At 45.0% G+C, this 19,692-nt stretch overlaps 1 protein-coding gene and 1 long non-coding RNA gene across 2 annotated transcripts in view; one reads left to right on the top strand and one right to left on the bottom strand.

Moving 5' to 3' along the window:
- Nucleotides 1–5,603, top strand: part of LOC310766217 — a 195,960-nt gene extending 190,357 nt beyond the window's left edge. The window contains exon 3 of the long non-coding RNA XR_014549962.1: nt 5,330–5,603. This is a non-coding gene — a long non-coding RNA (uncharacterized lncRNA). The remainder of the gene's footprint in view (nt 1–5,329) is intronic.
- Nucleotides 4,055–19,352, bottom strand: LOC310763717 (cytochrome P450 2C19-like). Its single transcript, XM_083616327.1, has 9 exons — nt 19,107–19,352; nt 17,401–17,563; nt 16,094–16,243; nt 15,282–15,442; nt 14,404–14,580; nt 13,904–14,045; nt 7,962–8,149; nt 7,361–7,502; nt 4,055–7,019 (listed from the first exon to the last, which is right to left on the bottom strand). Exons 1-9 carry the CDS (start codon nt 19,287–19,289, stop codon nt 6,838–6,840), a joined length of 1,488 nt encoding a protein of 495 aa, XP_083472453.1. The 5' UTR covers nt 19,290–19,352; the 3' UTR covers nt 4,055–6,837.
- Nucleotides 19,353–19,692: the final 340 nt, after the last annotated feature.

Below are 19,692 nucleotides of genomic sequence, written 5' to 3'. Positions count from 1 at the left end.
ACAAACAAAAAAAGACAACAGATTTCATGGCTTGGAGCAACACACATTTAAAATAAATTACTGCAATTTTGGACAAGTCTGGACTATTGGAACACACATACTTGAAATAAGCTTGAAGGCAGGTCCATAATGGAGCTCAGCCTCAGCAAAATACATCCCTGTTAGCAGACCTTGAAGCTTGGGTGAAGTAAACTGAGAAGTGTATGTACAGTTTCTTTATTTCTACAGCTTTATTCATGCAGGAACAGAATTATCTTGGCAAGAACTATTTACAGGATGAGTAGAGATAAAAAGAGAGAGCAATAGCAGGCATCTTATCAGGAGAGAACAACAAAAGGTTCAGCTTTTACAAGTGGAGTTAACTTAGAAAAAGACTACGAGCAAATGCTGGCTTGTTGCTACACAAACAGTGCTCTTGTGTGGTTTAAAGTAATACATGCATTAGCTAGAGGTTCAGGAGAAGAAAGTTTGTTTGCTTTCCCCCAACAATCCCATCTAGCACTACCCACTAATGTGGACAGAACACACCAAGATAGATTTAGGAGACATAAACCTGGAAGTGCTTTTGTATTGATAAGACACACTAATGTGCTCATCAAAACAGTGACTCACATGTGCCCTAGTGGGGACAAACCATGGTCACTAGTGTACATGGTGACACAGAACATTAACTTCTTGTTTTCATTTAGTCCAGTTCTTCCATCCACCTCTGGAAATAATAATATAATAATAATAATTTATTATTTATACCCCGCCCATCTGGCTGGGCTTCCAGAAGGCCCTCGGTGCTGGACCTCAGTGTCCGGGTAGAACGATGTACAAGTATTTAGTACAAGAGGGGAGCATGCAGATGATGGAAGCCTGCCAAGTTATTTATTTAAAGTATTGAGCGGTCCCCTTTTAAGGGGTAGCTCCTAAAACAGGAGTGATCATACCCTCAAGCATTTCAAAAAAGATGTCAAAAAGAAGAGAGTAAATATCCCGTTGTGTATATTAGCTGGCCTTTTTACACTGATTCACAGCTTAAACATACTCCTGGAACAGGTTATAGACATCCATAAAATTACTGTAATTAGTGGGGATAATATCTCCCTTATATCAATGTTAAATTCTCTTTCAAACTGACTTGTCAGTTCAGTTTGCATAAACTTATTTGAATTCATGGTTCAGTTCATAAACCAAAGTGCGCCAGGTGTTCTTGCCAACAACTGTTGCTGCTCTGTGTGTTTTGAGTCAATCTCCTGTCAGTGCAGATCACAGAAATTCAGCCCATTCTAGCCACGGCTAGGACACTTTATGGCTGCTCTGCATAGAGAGGCCTACTCAGTTCACCAGAGTTCAGATTGCATAAACAGATTCTTTGCCAGAGCAACTGGTGAGGCGGTAAAGCCTCTGCCTTACAAGCACATGGTCCCAGGTTCAAGACCCGTTATCTCTCGGTAGGGGCCTGAAGAGCCCTGTGACTCGGGATAAGCCAGCTTCTCACATTCCTGTGTCAGGGCAAGGCACCATGACCTGATTATTATACAGGCAGTACAGTGGTACCTCGGGTTAAGTACGTAATTCGTACAGTATAGTGTACACCTACACTATACTGAACAGAAATCGCGTGGCGGCGGCGAGAGGCCCAGTTAGGTAAAGTGGTACCTCAGGTTAAGAACAGTTTCAGGTTAAGAACGGACCTCCAGAACGAATTAAGTTCTTAACCCGAGGTACCACTGTATGTTGAATTCTTCCCTGCTTTGCACCATAAGGTCCCATGGCAGGTTACAGCAATCTAAAATATCAATATTAAGCAGTATGGTGTAGGTGTACTCTCATTTTGACTCAAGAAAATCACCATTTTATGGTTCAAATTTGGAAAAATAAATGCAGTAAATGGACCAAAGGCAGCCATCAGAGGTAGCAACAGAACTGCCGATTCACAACGCTGAGAAGAAATTAAATATTTTAATTTTTTTAGTTTCTTCTCCCGTTAGATTCACAAAATGTTTAGGGGTATGCGTACCCCTGCGTTCCTCCAGAAAAAGCACTGTACAGTGGTACCTTGGGTTACAGACGCTTCAGGTTACACACTCCGCTAACCCAGAAATATTACCTCGGGTTAAGAAGTTTGCTTCAGGATGAGAACAGAAATCGTGCTCCGACGACCCGGCAACAGCAGGAGGCCCCATTAGCTAAAGTGATTCTTCAGGTTAGGAACAGTTTCAGGTTAAGAACGGACCTCCAGAACGAATTAAGTACTTAACCTGAGGTACCACTGTACATTATTAATAATATTAATACTATGTTGTTGTTGTTGCCACCCATTCTGCATCTGAGAAAGTATGCCCTAGCAAATCTTACTCCCTTTACAAATAAATACAGTTAAGTCTTTAAATTGCCACAGACCTCCTCCTATTTTTATATACAACTTAGATAAAAAGAAGCAATGGCAAACTGCTTAAAAGTGTGGGCATGGGAGAGGGTTTTCGTCAGCTAATATAAGAAGAAGAAGAGTTTGGATTTGATATCCCGCCTTTCATTCCCCTTCAGGAGTCTCAAAGCGGCTAACATTCTCCTTTTCCCTTCCTCCCCCACAACAAACACTCTGTGAGGTGAGTGGGGCTGAGAGACTTCAAAGAAGTGTGACTGGCCCAAGGTCACCCAGCAGCTGCATGTGGAGGAGCGGAGACACGAACCCGGTTCCCCAGATTACGTGACTCTTAACCACTATACCACACTGGCTCTCATAAGCTTGTTCAGTGGGGCAGTTTGAGACAAAATACTACACTTTAATCCTGTGTGGACGTGGTCTATAAATGTCTGTAAATTCTGGATTTACATCATAAGCAGCAGGTCATCCTTAGATTAGATGTGTCAGGGGAATCAGTAGTGAAAGTACAGGTTTGCCACTGATCATACAAGCAAATACAAATGCTGTGGGTTGGGGAGGGGAAGAGGATTAAGGGCAATTGGGGCTAGGGAGGAATACAGAGGTTTGGGGGCATGTGAGGAAGGGGGAGGATGCATAGGGGAGGTGGGGAGACAGGAGGCTGTTTGATTTTGTTGTAAAATCCCAAAAATAAATAACAAAAAGTTGTTTGCATTGCTAATTAAAAGTAAAAGGTTGTGTTTCTGCTGTCTGGATGTCATTTGCTAAAACCAAACGTGTTTTAAAAATTGAACCTATACAGCAGAAATACGCACCACTGTGTTCAATGGTGCTTACTCCCAACCATGCACAGAACTGCAGTCATGTGCCATAAATTTAATCATGAGATTTTATTAGTAATTTGTTGTGAATGTCTGTGTTTTTAAGGTGGAGGGATTTTTTAAAGCAATGTGTTAGAAAAGCAAGATATTTAAATCCCGGTGGCCTGACTCTGGATTTTATTATGGAGCTGTCATTGATGCACTACACAGTTAGGAATTGCCTCAAATGTTGCTGGGAACTGCAAATGGGGAGGAGAGCACTGTAGTGCTCAGTTGCTCCTTGAGGGCTTCTCATAGGCATCTGGTTGGCCACAGGGAGAGCAGGATGCTGGACTAGATAGGCCTCTGACCTGCTCCAGCAGAGTTCTCTTATGTTCTCTCTCCCAGGGCCAGGTGAGACTGCCAGAATCTTCTGAGAGCAGCCATTCAAACCACCCTAAAAAGCAACCTACTGCGCATGCTCCTGCAGCTATCTCTTGGAAGAGAAGGGGGAACAATAATTGCCACATCTTACTCTAGTAAATGAAGGTGTGTTGGATTGCTACTAATGCAATGGATGGCAGTAGCTTGTGTTACATTACAAACCAAGGCTAAGCTCCAAAGTGCATAAGCAATGCCTGGTAGAAACTAGAAGGAGCTTGGGATTTCAGGGGGTGAAGGTATCAGTGGCTTGCAAAGCAACTCTTTCCTCATGAAGCCTTGCAGAGTCAGAATAAATTATGCAAAGCAAATGTAGTTTACTGCATTAGGAATCCTCTGTATTTTACTGTACACAGCTGCAGTAATGTTTGGTTGTGAAGCAGTTTATAAATCTGCAAATAAAATTGCTATACTTGCATAATCTTTACAAGTGACAGCATTCACTTTGTCATAGTATTATTTATTTAGCTCTGGGAGGGTGAAGGACATCTATAAAGCCATTCCATTTCACAAACAGGTAAAAAAATACATACATCTGGATGTGCTCTTATTCTCCAGAAGAAGTGGAGCAGTGGTTTTCTATGCTAGTGAAACCATCACAATTCTCCAAACTTTGGTTTGGAGAAGACCTTCAGGAGTTTCAATGGGGACAGAGGACATGCATTTCAAGCCCCGAATTCTTCTCCAGCTTGAATTAAAATCAGAGACAAGTTTCTTCCTCTAGCCCCTTCAATTCAATGCAATGCAATGGAGAAACATTACTTCACTACTTTGAATAGGAGCATAATTGAGAGGGTGCAGGAACCAAAAAGAAAAATTCTGAAGACAGAAGAGGAAGACCATTCTTCCTTGGTTAACTTCAAAAGTGGACTTCCCCTCACCAATTTTGCCCATGCTGCCTCTGAATTTGTACTAGGGAAACATTTTTCTGTTTCACTGAATGGGAGCAGGGTTGAAGGAAGGCTGAGAGGAAAGAAATTCTGACAATTCTTTGAAAGTTTTCCCTCTCCAACTCCTCCTGGAGATTTTCAGTCCTCCCTTGGAGAATATTCAGTGAAATGACTGTGGTTCCCGGACGCTTGACGATCTATTGATCCCTGCGCCACCACTGTGCTCGCTTCCCCGCTGCCACCAACCCATTACTCTCGGCTACACACTGAGTCCAGACAGTTGTTAAAATTAAATCAAATAAGCAAGTTTATTTTGTAAGCATTAACAAATATGGTTTCTCAGTTAATTTTCTTGTCAGTTTCTTAATCTTAGTTTCTTTACCGGCCTATACCTTTCTAATACCTTCTAACTGATTATCCCAACTGTTTAACTGACTCCTCTTAACTGATTCTCTCACGTTCTCACATCAAACTAGCCCAACCCACAGACTTATCCTCCCTCTCCCTTCTCTAACTCTCAACTGACTTCTTAACAACTCTAACACTAACTCTAACTTCTCCCCTTGGGTTCCTATAGGTTAGTCATTTTACAATTAGTTAACCCTTTCCTTATGAACCCAGTATGATGTCACACACCTCGGAGGGCAAACGCCACAATGACCTTCCTTATTTTGCCACCCACAAAGTAAGTGGAGAATTTGAGGGAGGGCTATTTTCTCAGTTCTAGATTTTTAAAGACAGTGAGAGCCTCAGTTGGGCTCAGGAGAAAAAAAAATAGTTTTCTTATCCTGGAAGATCTTGGATGATTTCCAAGTTCATCCAAGGTAGGCTTGGGAGATCTTGCCCATCTATGCTCTGTGCCTTTCTTGAAGATATGCTTCCTAGGACTAGTAGATTTCTGGATCCAACTTAGTTCATTTCCCATACTTACTCAGAAGTTCAGTTGCATCCAGTATTGCTATCTGTTCTTTAGAATATGGTTACCCTTAAAGGAATTATTGGCAAACATTTGTAAATGTCAAGTCTCAAGGATGTTCTACTAGTTGAAAGGGGTAAAGATTTTAAAAGCTATTGATTTCTGCAGCACCCTCCAAAGACTTTCCTTCTTAGCTCAGGCTGAAAGTGAAAGACATTTTGTTCTAGCACCGGGAAACTCCAAACTGAGTTTATTGGAATATCTTTCCAAATAAAATTGTCTGCCTGTGCTTTATTATTAGCATTGACATACCTGCCAATCTCAGTGTACAGATCTATAGAAGGGTTACCAAAAAAGCTTATGTTGTCACTCAGTTAAACAACTTTGCTGTATCTCAGGTACGACATGCGAGGGAATGAAAAGGTCATCTCAGACAGGGGTCTCAACCCACCCAGCTTCTACAGCCTGCAGCACTTCAACCCACCAAGTCAAGGTTGGAGATTTTGTTGCTGGACTGCAGCTCCCATTATCTCCAGCCACCTAGCCAATGAAATGGGATTATGGGAATTGTCCCAACTGAGCCCTCATGGCAAGAATGGGGAACCTGCAGCCCTTCAGATATTCCTGGACTCCAGCCCCCATCTGCCCCAGCCAACATCAGGGGTGATGGGCGCAAGACTCCAACCACCATTGAGGGTCACCAGTTCCTCAGTGGTTGACTCAGTTCCTTCCACTCTGATTGGCTTCATTTAGCACAAAGAGTAACAAGACTCAGTGGCTAAAAAGCTTACATCTTGGCAGATTTTGCCCATCACGCAAATACAGTGGTGGAGGAAGGGGATGGGGGGGTACAGTCTGCCCCGGATGTCATCATTGAGGGGTGTGTGACAAAATGAGTTTTTAAAAAATTGGGCTCATGAAATTTTTTGGAGTGACATGGTGGCTTAGGCACGTGCAAGTTTCGTGCTGATATGTGGGATTTGTGTCTGACTACTGCCTCTCCCTCAGACGCCCTACAGCTGAGGGGGAGGCGGCGGAGAGGCTCCAAGCATTGGAGAGGTTTGCCCCGCCCCCATGGGTGGCTCGACACACCCCTGGCTGCAGGACACGCCCATGCACCAGTCACTCCAGCGGCTAGCTACGCTGCTGCACACATATACATATGAAGGAGCAAGAAAGATAAGAATGGGATTTTTTTGTGTGGGACTAATTTCTAAATCCTGCTATTTGTCCTTTGCAATAATGTCTTCAACATGAAATAGTCTCTAGCACGATCCCCAAAGTAACATTTCAACAAATAGTCAGGTAAGAAGATAGGGCTCCACACCTGAGGAGATATTGTGTTATGGGTTTTTTGAACAAAGATTTGCCAGGCTGCGACTTTTCCACATGTGCAGCCCTCCTGAGGCAGGCTTTTCAGCGAGGGACAATGCAGAGCTGATAGGGCTGAGGGAAGTTGCCTATGCTGCTCAACACCGGTGTGAGATCGATGTCCTTGGGGTCAATGATGGACTTCAGAGTGAAGTTCTGTAATATGGTGGTCAAGAACAAGAAGATCTCCATACGGGCCAGACCTTCCCCCACACATATCCGCTTCCCTGCAAAGGAAACCCAAAGTGTAAGATGCATAACAACCACTTTGGCTGTTACGGAGAAAATAACAATCATGCCAAAGGAGCAAAGGTGCTGCTCCAGAACAGCTCTTGGGAGAGTCACTCTTTCCACCATTTCTTTTGTTTCAGCTGGCCACAGGAAAGGTACAAGGAGTTCTGATGGACCCAGAAGCCTCTGCCCCTCTCTCACAGTCTGGGAGCCCTTCCAGTTTAGGCTGCAGGAGGAAGGAGGTTCCCCCTCATTGCCCCGACACCAGCCGATTAGGGAGACGGGAAAGACCTGAGCTGGCCAAGACTGCAGCCTACTGAGGAAGCAGAGCTCTTACCTGCTGAGAAAGGCATGAAATAGTCGCTCTTCCTGAAGGTGCCATCTTTGTGCAAGAAATGTCCTGGGTCAAATTCTTTGGGGTTTGGAAATTCTTTGCTGTCATGTAGCACAGACGTCAGAATAGGATATATGGTAGTGCCCTGCAGAGAGTGCAAAGAAATGGGCTGGATGGCCATGACAACCAATTAATGGTGTGGGAAGGCACTAACAGGAAGGAAGGTACTTTGTTGATACAGAAGAAGAATGGAGCAGCTTCAGAAGGCAATAGGGTGTTTCAAATGAAGCCCAGGCTTCAAGATGCCCAGCTACGCTTTAGGAGTTGGGCTAAACTACTTCCCTTGCTTGTACATAAGAAGAGAAGAAAAGCTCTGCTGGATCAGTCCAGTGGCCCCATCTGGTCCAGCATCCTGTTTTCATGGTGTCCAACCAAACGCCCATGGGAAGCCCTTCAACATAATCTAAACAAGACAGCACTCTCAATTCCTGTGGTTTCCACCCACTGGTATTCAGAAGCATGCTGCCTCTCACCATGGAGGTAGAATATAGCCATCATGGCTAGCAGCCTCCTATTACTACTAAGAGCCTTGAAAAGAGCTGACCTTTGGAATGACATATTGTCTGAACGGTGTGTCTTTGAGTACTGCATGAGGGACGCTCAGTGGGAGGAGAGAGATGAACCTCTGGATCTCATGGATGACCGCATCTGTGTAAGGCATTTCCCCACGATCTGCCATGCAAGGACTTCGTGATCGGCCAATAACTCTGTCAATTTCTTCATGCACTTTCTCTGTAATGGGAAGAATGAGGTTTAACACCACTGCAGGAAATATCATAGAAGCAATTGAAATTTCATAGGAGTGCCTGCCAGCCCCTGCACATTTTTGGAGTTTTCAATGTTTTCTGATGCCAACTTTCTATTGACTCATCACATTAACTCAGACAAATTATTGTAGCTCACCTTCAGTAATCCATCTGTAAACAGGGAAACATAGTATAACTGCAATTATTTATATATTAATTCAATTTCTATCCAAAAGGAGCCCAGAGGGACAAAAGCCTCCTTTTTAGGGAAGTTTTAGGAGCAAGTGATGGTCCAGCTTAGAGGGATTCCTATTGGAGGCACTGTCCTGCAGTGATTCTGATCCTACCTGAGGGCCTTTTGATCCCTGGCCCTTGTGGTTGTGCCTTTGTGGGCTACCCTTCAGGCTGGCACAGAAAGTTCAGCTGGTGCAGGATGTGATGCCTTTGTCTAAAGAATCTGCACTGGCTGCCACTATACTACTGTTGGGATACTGCCAGGGAGATAGAGTCCATCTGAAGCTGCCAAGCTCGGTGCCGGATGATCCATCGACCTCCCGTAGTCACGCAGTATCAGCTATTTAGCGACACTAAGCCTCTGGCTTAGTGCACACTCTTAACAGCAGAATTCACACAGCAAGAAGTTGCACAGCATGAGAGCAGACATGCATATTTAGAGTTTATTTGGCGTTGGTCAGAACAAAGAAAACATGACCGTCTGCTCCGACTGCTCAGGCAAAACAGAACAGAAAACGAAAGGAACATATAGCATAAACATCCTGTGAGACAGGAACTTACGCAGGGTGTTATACAAACATCCTGCTCCCTTTTAAGGTGGAACGGAAATATCCTAACATCCTCCCCCTTTCCGTGTAACCTGTAGTACCTGTGGTTCAACCCAATTGCAACCTTTGTACATAAACCTTAAGTTGTTCTCTGTTAACAACCTTAGACAACAGATCAGCAGGAATTTCATTTCCTGGCATGTAGGACACCTGAATGAGTCCTTTCTGAATACACTCTCTTGCACGATGTAGCTTAATCTGCAAGTACTTGGTCCTTTGCTTGCAACTCTCCGAGTTCAGCAAAGCCAAACAAGATCTATTGTCTTGATACACTTGTATAGGACATTTCACAGAAACCCCAATGTCCTTAAACAGTTGCATCAACCATTCACAATCCATGAGTGAAAATGACAGAGCATTGAGTTCTGCTTCACAGGAACTTAGGCTAACTGTCGTCTGCTTTTTGCACAACCAGTCAAACAGGCAGTGGTTGTACATGTAGCATACTCCAGAAGTGCTTGTACCATCCGTGGTGTCACTTCCAAAACTTGCATCTGCAAAGATTTCAAGACCTCCAGTCTTCTGACTGGTGAACCTCAGCCTGTAGTGCATAGTCCCTTTCAAATACCGGGCTATGCGCTTCAGAGCTTTCCAATCCTGAACAGTAGGATTGTTTGCATGTCTGCTAAGCAGGTTAGTGCTTACAGCAATGTCAGGTCTCGAACATCTAGCAATGAAATTCAACTTGCCTAGAATGCATCTGTACAGCGTTGTGTCAGAAAACGCTTCAGCAGTACTGTCTACCTGGTAACCTGTCACCATCGGTGTGTCTGCTGGGTTTGCATCAACCAAATTCAACCTGGTTAATACATCAGCAATTTTCTGTGTTTGGTGTACCAGAAAATTACCTGCTTGGTCCCTCTCCACCTGCAGAGAAAGATAGTTGGATACCTCACCAAGATCCTTCATGTCAAAGTGCTCCTTCAGCTGAGCTAGGGTGCTTTGGTAGAAAGCCTGATTCTTCCAAAACATCAGAAGATCATCAACAAAACATAAACAATACAGTTTGTTTTGCCCCTCCACCTTGACAAACACACACGGATCAGCTTTGCCCTGGTGAAAACCTAGAGAAAGCAACGTTTCAGTGAGTTTTGTGTTCCAACACCTGGCACTCTGCTTGAGACCATATAAGGATTTCCGCAGTTTACAGACCATTCCCTTCTGTATCTGCATCCCGTCAGGTGGAAGCATGTACAGCTCCTCCCCCAAAATCCCGTACAAAAAAGCTGTATTTATGTCATGATGGGAAACATGCAGTTTCTCCTCCGCAGCGATCTTGAGCATCAGCCGAATGCTCTCATATTTGACCGTGGGTGAGTAGGTCTCGTGGTAATCCTGCCCTGGTACCTGTGAAAAACCTCTGGCAACCAATCTGGCTTTGTGTCTGACAACCTTGCCATTCTGGTCTGTCTTGGCCTTGAAGACCCATTTGCTGCCAACCAGTCTCATCCCTGGGACTACCGGTACCAGTTCCCAAGTTTGGTTCCTGTTCAAGGAATCAACTTCAGCCTTCATGGCATTAAGCCAAGGCTCAGCATCTTTAGAGGTTAACTCCTGGACCTCTTTGAAGCTTGAAGGTTCCCACACCTTCTCTGAGCTACTAAGAACAGCAGTTGCTGTCTTAGCAAACTCATCAGCAAATCTCTTTGGAGGTTTGCCTTTGGTCGCCCTTTCAGACCTGCGAACTAGACGCAAGTCTTCTGGACTCATCTCCTCCTTCTTAGGAGAAAAGTGACCAATGGTGAACAGTGGTTCTTCCAGTTCATTGTCAGACGCATCAGATGGTCTGACTGAGGCCTTTGCGCTCTTGTAGTCTGCTGTGTCATCACTGTCACTGACAGCAGCAGCAGCAGCGCCGCCCACTGAACTGGAATCCGAACTCTGATCATCATCATCATCATCATCCTCCTCAGTTTCCTCAGCTTTCTCAGCATGATCTGCTTTCTTCACATCACCTTCATCCTCCTCTGGGTAACTCTGGAAAATTCCCACATTTTCCCCCCACTTAGGATTGTACTCAACACTCCTTGTGAACTTTATGGATTTTGAGTTAGTCATCCATACTCTGTATGCACCTTTATCGTACCCCATGAACAAACCATGTGCCCCACGCTTCCCAAGCTTGTTGCTTTGTGGGGTGTGTACCCACATGTCAGAACCAAAGATTCTCAAGTGCTTGGTGTTAGGTTTCTTACCAAACATTTTCTCATAGGGAGTGCAGCCAATAGGTGATGACAGTCTGCGATTAAAACTGTAAACAAAATTCGAGAGAGCCTCCCCCCAAAACTTCTCAGGGAGGTTGGCATCATGCAACAAAGTTTTTATTCCTTGCAGCAACGTTTGATTTGCTCTCTCCGCAAGCCCATTCATCCATGGCGATCTAGGCGTTGACAAGTCATGCTGGATTCCCTTCTCAGTCAGGAAAGCTTCAAACTGCTGAGAAGTGAACTCCCCGCCCCGATCAGTAAACAGACAGCCAATACGTTTACCATGAGCATTCTCCAACCAAGCACAGAATGCCTTGAACCTAGGAAATGCTTGCGATTTCTGCTTGAGCATAAACACATGAATGTACCTGGAAAAAGAATCAATTAGAACCATGAAGTACCTTGCTCCTCCCAAAGAGGGCGCTAGAGGACCTACCAGGTCTGCGTGAACTAGCTGGTAGGGTTTGGAAGCCTGCCTGCTAGACTCCTTGCCTTTTGGAGCAACCTTCACCTTGTTCTCTGCACAAGATACACACTTCATGTGAAATTTACAAGGTTTGATGTCCAAACCTTCAACCAACCCAGGCATCTTGGCTAGCGCTTGCCAAGAGAGGTGACAAAATCTTCTATGTGCATCGTGAATGCATCCTGCATGAAGAACCTTGTTAGTTTGTGCAACACAACAAGTATCAGCATTAGACACAGCAACATCATCATAAGTTAGACAGAACAAACCATCCAACAACTTTGCATGCAAAAAGTCCTCTTTGCCTTTTCTGATGATACAGACAGTCCTCTTGAAGGAAACCTCAAAACCACGCCCAGTCAGCTGTGGTACACTAATCAAATTGTCCACAGCTCCTGGAACAAAAAGAACATTACTAATGGTAGTATGCAGACTTTCAAGTTTCACAGTCCCAACTCCTGTAGCTTGCAAAGTCCTTCCATCAGCCAGCTGGACCTCTCCATCTTGAGGTGTGAAGGACACAAAGAGATGGCGGTCTTTGGTGAGATGGGGCGTGGCCGCAGAGTCAACAATAAACCTGGCCTTCCCCTTCGAAGCAGATTTGCTGGCAAACAAAACCTTGTTTTCCACCAGCGTGGGCTTTTGCAGCTTGCCCCCCTGCTCCTGGCCATCAGACTTGCCTTTAGCCTTTGGTGAAGCTGTGCCAGCAAACAAAGCATTGTTTTCCACTGGCGTGGGCCTTTCACCCCCCTTCTGCTTCGGGCCATCTGCAGGCTTTTTCCTTTGTTTACTTCTGGCCTTCCTGCCTCTGCAAAGTTGACCTTGGCTCCCATGGGAAACAGAGCTCTCAGCTGCCGACTCCTTGGCTCCCCCTGGAGGCTGGAATGCTGCCTGGGATGACATCACAGTCAGCTCCCCCTGCAGCTTGCAACCGGTGCCCTCGGCATCCTTGCATTCACTCGCATTCTGGGAAACAGCCAGGACCTCCGATGCATTCAAACTCTGGGCTGGGATGACTGGCAGATGGGCTATCTTCAAAGCATTCCACATCTGACGTGCAGTGGTGTTGCCAGCTAGCGTAGCAATTTCCTCCAGAGAGACGGACAAGACTATTACGTCTATGGCTCTCGAATTCTGAGCCTCCCATCTCCCTGTCAGAGGAACTGGAGGGGCTTCACAGACAGTATGCCACACCCCAAACTGACGCAGCAAACTCTCACACCATTTTGCCCAGGTCTCATAATTGTCCCGATTTAATTTTGGGCACTCAGCAGCTTCAGAGGCTTGGAAAAACTCCATTCCACCTCTTAACATCAGCCGTGAGTCTTCTTCACTTCAGAGACTCCTTATCTTGGCTCTCATAAATCACGATGCCTGCTTGGCTCGGCTCCCAGGCCAATTAGGCCAGCCGGACATCAAAGACTCTTGCCGCGGCAAACAGAAAAGCCTCTTCTTTCGCTTTTCCCACACATACCTTTCAGCAGTCTGTCGCTGTCTTACTCTCCTGCAAGTGCCGTGAATCTGGGCCCGAAACCTGTTGTTGGGATACTGCCAGGGAGATAGAGTCCATCTGAAGCTGCCAAGCTCGGTGCCGGATGATCCATCGACCTCCCGTAGTCACGCAGTATCAGCTATTTAGCGACACTAAGCCTCTGGCTTAGTGCACACTCTTAACAGCAGAATTCACACAGCAAGAAGTTGCACAGCATGAGAGCAGAACATGCATATTTACAGTTTATTTGGCGTTGGTCAGAACAAAGAAAACATGACCGTCTGCTCCGACTGCTCAGGCAAAACAGAACAGAAAACGAAAGGAACATATAGCATAAACATCCTGTGAGACAGGAACTTACGCAGGGTGTTATACAAACATCCTGCTCCCTTTTAAGGTGGAACGGAAATATCCTAACAACTACTGGGCCAAATTCAAGTTGTTACTGTTTGTATATAAAATCCTGGGGTTTGCAATAAGAGCTCATCCACACTTCTGTTTTTGCTGGGATTTCTAGGCATGGGTATGAGCATTTTGTCCACACACACATCCCCACTGTGGTCTCCAGGAAAGCCTTCTGTTTACTGCTGATGTCAGTCAGCGATGGTTAACATTCAGCAATGAACAGTGGGTTTTCCTGGGGAAAGTGGCAGAACAACCACCTCTTGGACCTGTGACACATAAATCTGGGAAAGAACTAGAATAATAAGTACTAATAACGCATCTGTTTTACCTTGTATCTCTGGGTATTTGAGGAGGATCAGGAACCCGTATCGCAGTGTGGTGCTGGTGGTCTCTGTTCCAGCCGCAAACAAGTCAACTGTGCTTATGGCCAGGTTTTCAATGGTGAAATGGGATGCACTATAACCTTTTTCCTGCAGAAACACACAACACAGTCAGTGGAGTCAACTCAATTGTTCTGAGTACAGCATAACAAGAATTTAGCAGCGCCACTGGGACCAGCTCCCTTCCCAAGACACATCTTATCTCAAGTCTTTTTATAGCTCGTTCCTCTGGACATTCCTTGCCCAGAGGGCTAATCATTAGAAAGAACTTCCCACTTACTGCAGGAACAGGTCAGCAATGGGAAATGAATCTACTCCAATGGGGTGTGAGCAGGAATCTCTTGCCTTGGCATTCCCCACAAGAAGCTGGATGGAAGTCTGCTGGTTGGGAAGCTTCAGGAGTGGCAGGAGAACCCACGTGGAGAGTTCTGTGAGTTTGCATGATTACCTGATCCATTTTCATAAGGAAGCAGTCGATAAAATCCCGAGGTGAGCTGGGGTCCAGAGTGGGCTTGTGTTCTTCAACCTCCTCCAAAACAAACTCTCTGAGTGCCAAGTTGTTTTTCAGCAGTTTGCAGTGGGGCCCAGGGATGCATTTCATCAAAGAAGGAAAGATGTTGTAGAGCTAGAAGAAACACAACAAAAGACCCGTTGGCACCAACCTCAGTCAGGGTTTGTCCACACTCGGGCTTCAGTATAACATTGGCCACTGTTGCCTTGCGTGCATTTCAACTCTGTGGTCCACACACCAGCATTTTCACTGCCAATGCCTCGAAAATCTGTGTAGATGTTCCCCATCTGCATTACTGGGTGGTGCTTCATTGAGTGTACTGCATTGTATTATCTTCCCTTTCCCGTCAGTTAGTGCTTTCCCATCCTCTGCCTAATGGTTGTAGAGGTCATATGCAGATTTTTTGATTTTTTTATTTCTCCTATGTGTACCTTTACAAAAAACTGAGAAATCATGCAACAATCCCCCACCCCCACTGCCAAAACTGCTTAAGCTTTACTTCCTGCTCCACTGGGCTGCTGTTAAGTCAAACCGTGGTTACTAGATCCAGGTATTGGCATTGTATGCACCAACCTTGACTGGATCTCCAAATTAAAAACATAAGAACATAAGAAGAGACTATTGAATCAGGCCAGTGGCCCATCGTGCTGTCACAGTGGCTAACCAGTTACCCATGGCAAACCTGCAGCTAGGACATTAACAGAAATATTAAGAGGCAGAGGCAGTATGGGTCATGAGAAGCCTGGAAGAAAGAATTTAAACAGCAGGAAAATTTAGACTTTGTCGAAAAGGGCCTTTAAAAAGATGGCACCTACCTGTCCCCAAGAAGAGCTAAAAACCTGAAAGTTTTCATTCATTAAGCTCATCATGGATAGGAACTTCTTGTCATTATAATCGTATCGTTTCCCAAAGACAATTGCACAAATGACATTGGAGAGAGCGCAACTGAGCGAGTAGGTTGGATCCAGGGGCTTCTCTGGAAGGATAACAAAAAAATAATTATACAACCCCACTTCAGGTTTTAGGCAATGATCTATTCTGGAATTTCTGAGCTGCCATTTCCTGGCTCCTGGCCTCAGTGGTCAGACAGGGAGCTGCCTTTCTCACAACAATTCTGGAGGCACGGGCATCTTCAGTGGCTATGAGTGGTTTCTTCCAAGGACTTTCCAAGGTGCTTTCTTCCAGCTTCAGCCAATATATCCTTAGATAGGAAAGAGTGACCACAGTGGTGCAGGCCTTGGTGAAGTCTAGACTAAAACTAGGGAATCTAAAGCACTTCGGATGCTGCTAGACTCTAACTTCTGGACCACTGTTGACTGTTGGGGGTGAAAGCAGCTGGAATTCAACAATATCTGCGGAGCACTCTTGCAGTTGATAGAGACGCAGCAGCCGGGCTTTAGATGGAACTGGTCTGTGTCAGCATATTACACCCCTGCTGAAAGCTATGCATTGTTTGCCAGTACATTGACAAGGTAAGTTCAGTGCATTACTGGTGTGTATGAAGCCCTCAGTGACCTAGGACCATGTGGTGGTTAGTAATCTGTTGTAATATACCCCAGAATCTGTTGTGATGTTTAAGGGGGTCTGTTTGATAAGCCTATGTCGATGAAGGGCAGTGGCTACCCACCCTGCGTGTCCTGGAACTTTTCTAGCAGGAACTGTGCTTCCTCCTGGATCCTCTCCTCAATACTTTTCTTTCCCATGCCAAAGTTGTGCAGGGTGGTAAGGGCAAAACGTCGGAGCTGCTTCCACCCCTCCCCATTGCTGAATCCAATTCCTGGAAAGCAGAAGAGGAAATGGGCATGAAGGAGATGGATGGACTGAAAGGGAGAGCAGAAGAAGCAGGTTGGAAGAGCAGGAGGCTCTTATTCTTGGCTCCAGACCACCTGGAGACTTGGTACTTTGGTGCCTCCTTATTCCATAACCAGTAGCTGGCCAGTCTTCTGATACATGCCCTTACTGTAAAATATATGTGTTTAATGTGCATAAAATCCTATGTTTGTGTGTGTTGTGTATGAAACGTAGTGGAGATTTGCATTTGCAGAATGTCCATTTTTGCAGCTAAAGCTTAAAAAGAGGTTTCAATGTTTTGATATTTATGTTAACTGATAATTTATCTCTTGGAGCCTGGGTCTCTCTCTTAAGCTGCCAGTATAATGAAGAAGCAATAGTTCTTGGACTTTATTAACCAGAAAGAACTTAAAGAAACTGGACTACATTGCTAGTTGTTTAAGTGCAATGTGTTGATTTGTATTTATTTATTTTCTTGATAACAAATTTAACGATAGCTTGCAGTAACTTTGAAACTCTTTCTTGGTGTGGAGAGCTTATTGATTCACAAAATCCAGGCCAGGGAATTCTGCTCACATAACTCTCACACTTACTGTCCACACCAGAATTGCCCCAGACCATTATTTTTAAAGGCTAGAGACTCATTCAATCATGTTTTAATTTTTGGTGCTTCCTCTAAACCAGAGGCGGAGCTAGCTGCTCCGGCACCTGGAGTGGCCTGGGTGGGCAGGGGTAAGCACCCTTGGGTGTAAGGCGGCGCGCGGCGGCGGGGACCTTCCCGCAGGTGCCAGCGGCAACGCACATCCCAGTGGGGCGCCACCTGTGGCGATATCACTCCCCTCAGGGATTGCACCCAGGGCGGCCAGCACCCACCACACCCACCTTTCTCCGCTACTGCCCTAGATATTCCTTAAGTACTTTTTGAGATGGCTCATTTCTCTCTTAAACGGCAATGGCCAATATATAGCTCTGCTATTAAAAGGCTGCTAATTATCCATTGCTACAGTCCAGTGGGAACATTAATTAGGAAAGTTTATCTCAAGATGCAATGACTTGTCTTTGCAACATTTTTTGCTTTATTTTCATGAATAGAGGGATTTTCTTGCGTCCCCCCCCCTCCACTGGTCAACCAGCATAAAATACCTAATCCCTTGTTGACATCATCAGCTAATGGCAGGCGTCCCCTGGCAGCAAATTCATCTCCACGGTCGATCAGCGCTTCTTTCACTGCATCATAGCCATGCAGCACCACAATACGTTCTGCTCCAAAATACATTGTGAACACAGAGCCATACTTCTCACCAAACTGGAAAAAAGATAGAGAAGGACACACATCTAGGTGGGTTTGCGGGTTAGGAGAAAGTCATATAGCTGATGTAGAGCCTCGCTGCCCCCAGACTCACTATGGGGATCTGAACCACATGACTCTTAATAACATACAGAAGAGTTCTGCAGCTAGATCAGGCCGAAGGCCAACTAGTCCACAACTGTTATCACAGTGGCCAACACAGTTCTTCTGGGAAGCTCAAAAACATGACCTGAGTGCAATAGCACGCTCCGCTCCTGCAGGTCCCTGGAACTGGTGGAGGTTCAGCATCATCACAAGCAGCTATGCGTAGCTTTATCTTCAATGAATTTTGTCTTAACAAAATTCCACAGTGAATTCCACAGTTTCAATATGCACTGTATGAAGAACTACTATCTTGCGTGTGTTGTAAATCTTCCAACACTCAGCTTTAATTGAAGACTCCAAGTTTTAGCATTACAGACCCTTCAAGTGTCCCTATTTTCCAGGGACATCCCTGATTTAGAGAAGCCATCCCAGTTTGATCACAGAATGTCATTAGGCTGTCCCTATTTTCATTGGAGAAATGTTGGAGGGTATAGAGTTATCCAACCCCCTCTGAAGGCAATCCTGAATAGGGAAGTGGTTTTTTGTTTAATTTCTAATGTTTTCATTATGTTTTTATATATGTTGGAAGCTGCCCAGAGTGGCTGGGGCAACCCAGTAAGGTGTGTGGGCTATAGTAAAATTATCGTTATGGAATGGGATGTCCCTATTTTCATTGGAGAAGTGTTGGAGGGTATGGCATTATGAGAGGGGGGTAAAAGTGTTTTCCCGTCTACTTTCTCTATACCGTGAATATGATTATACTGCTCTGTTATGTCCCCCTCACACTTATTTTTCTAAGGGAATTCTTAAAGTACCTTCCAACCAAGCACATTCTGGGGAAAATAAAGGAGCAGCTTTTCGAAATACAAGAAGACTATGAACTCCACACTGTCCAGCAGAGGCTAAAAATGTTCAGAGGGCAAAAATGGCCAAACCATCCATGTGCGGAGGGAGAATTGGACCCGCCCCCGCCCCCTGTCTCTAATATAGTATGAAAATTGCACTATTGCTTTTTAAAGTTACTCAGAAGGGGGCTTTATGCCTTTTATTTTAAGGATAAAACAATAAAATGCAATAAATCAACCCCCTTTGTGGAGTTGTGGGACCTGCTCAAAGTCCACCTCTTTTCTGTGGAGCCTTTGGGACAAGTCCCTGCTCCCCATCCCTGCCAATGTAGCCAAGCGCAAGTCCGTGCCACTGAAATCACAGAGATTCTGCTATTCTTTTCCTCTGGTCTGGATGCCTCCCCTCCCTCTTTTGCTTCTCCTCTGTCAAAGTGCAGAGTCTGTTGCCTTATACTCTGCAAATGTGCCCTGCACACAGATGGTACCATCTATAAATAAACAAACTGACAATGGATAGTCCCCTTCCAAAAGAGTCAGACGGAAAGAGGTTTGCAAACAGGTAACGGTCATCAACAGACAGCTGTTGAGGAAGGTGCTCATCTTTGGCTTACCTCCTGGAGAACCTGGGCCAGGTTGTTGGTCTTCAGCTGCAGAGCGTTCCCTACGATGGGCAGTGGAGGTGGGCCAGGTGGCAGCTGCTTTGCATTCTCTGGCGTTCTGCTCCTGACTGCAAGGAAAACAAGGCAAGAGATACATATGATCATCAAAATGGTCACTGTCCCTAGAGGCTCCATGGCACCAGCTAACAGTGACTGAAATGACTCTAGATGAATTAATTTGCTTTCCAATTTTATATACTCTGAGGAGGTCACATATACATGGATTTTCACCAATAGGAATTCTAGGTTTCTCTGAGTAAATGAGATTAGCCATTAAGTAGATCAGGTTGTATAATCAAGAAATGAACTTCTCTGAACTTCTTTTTCTTCATCGATTATTAAGGCAATGATAACGGCATTACTGTACACACGGTCTGTGATGTAAGACAACCAGGGGTTCAGTTTTTCAAATTCAAATTCAAAATCCTTTATTAGGCATAGCACACCACACATTATCAAACAAACATCATATACAGACTGTGTAAAATACGGGCTCAGCGAACACAATTTATCCCAGTCCTATTCTTAACTCCAAAAA

The sequence above is a fragment of the Podarcis filfolensis genome (assembly GCF_964270895.1).
Source record: "Podarcis filfolensis genome assembly, chromosome: 1".
Classification (NCBI taxonomy): Eukaryota; Metazoa; Chordata; class Lepidosauria; order Squamata; family Lacertidae; genus Podarcis; species Podarcis filfolensis.
Note: the sequence above shows the minus strand (reverse complement) of the source record. Positions and strands in the feature narration are given on the sequence as shown.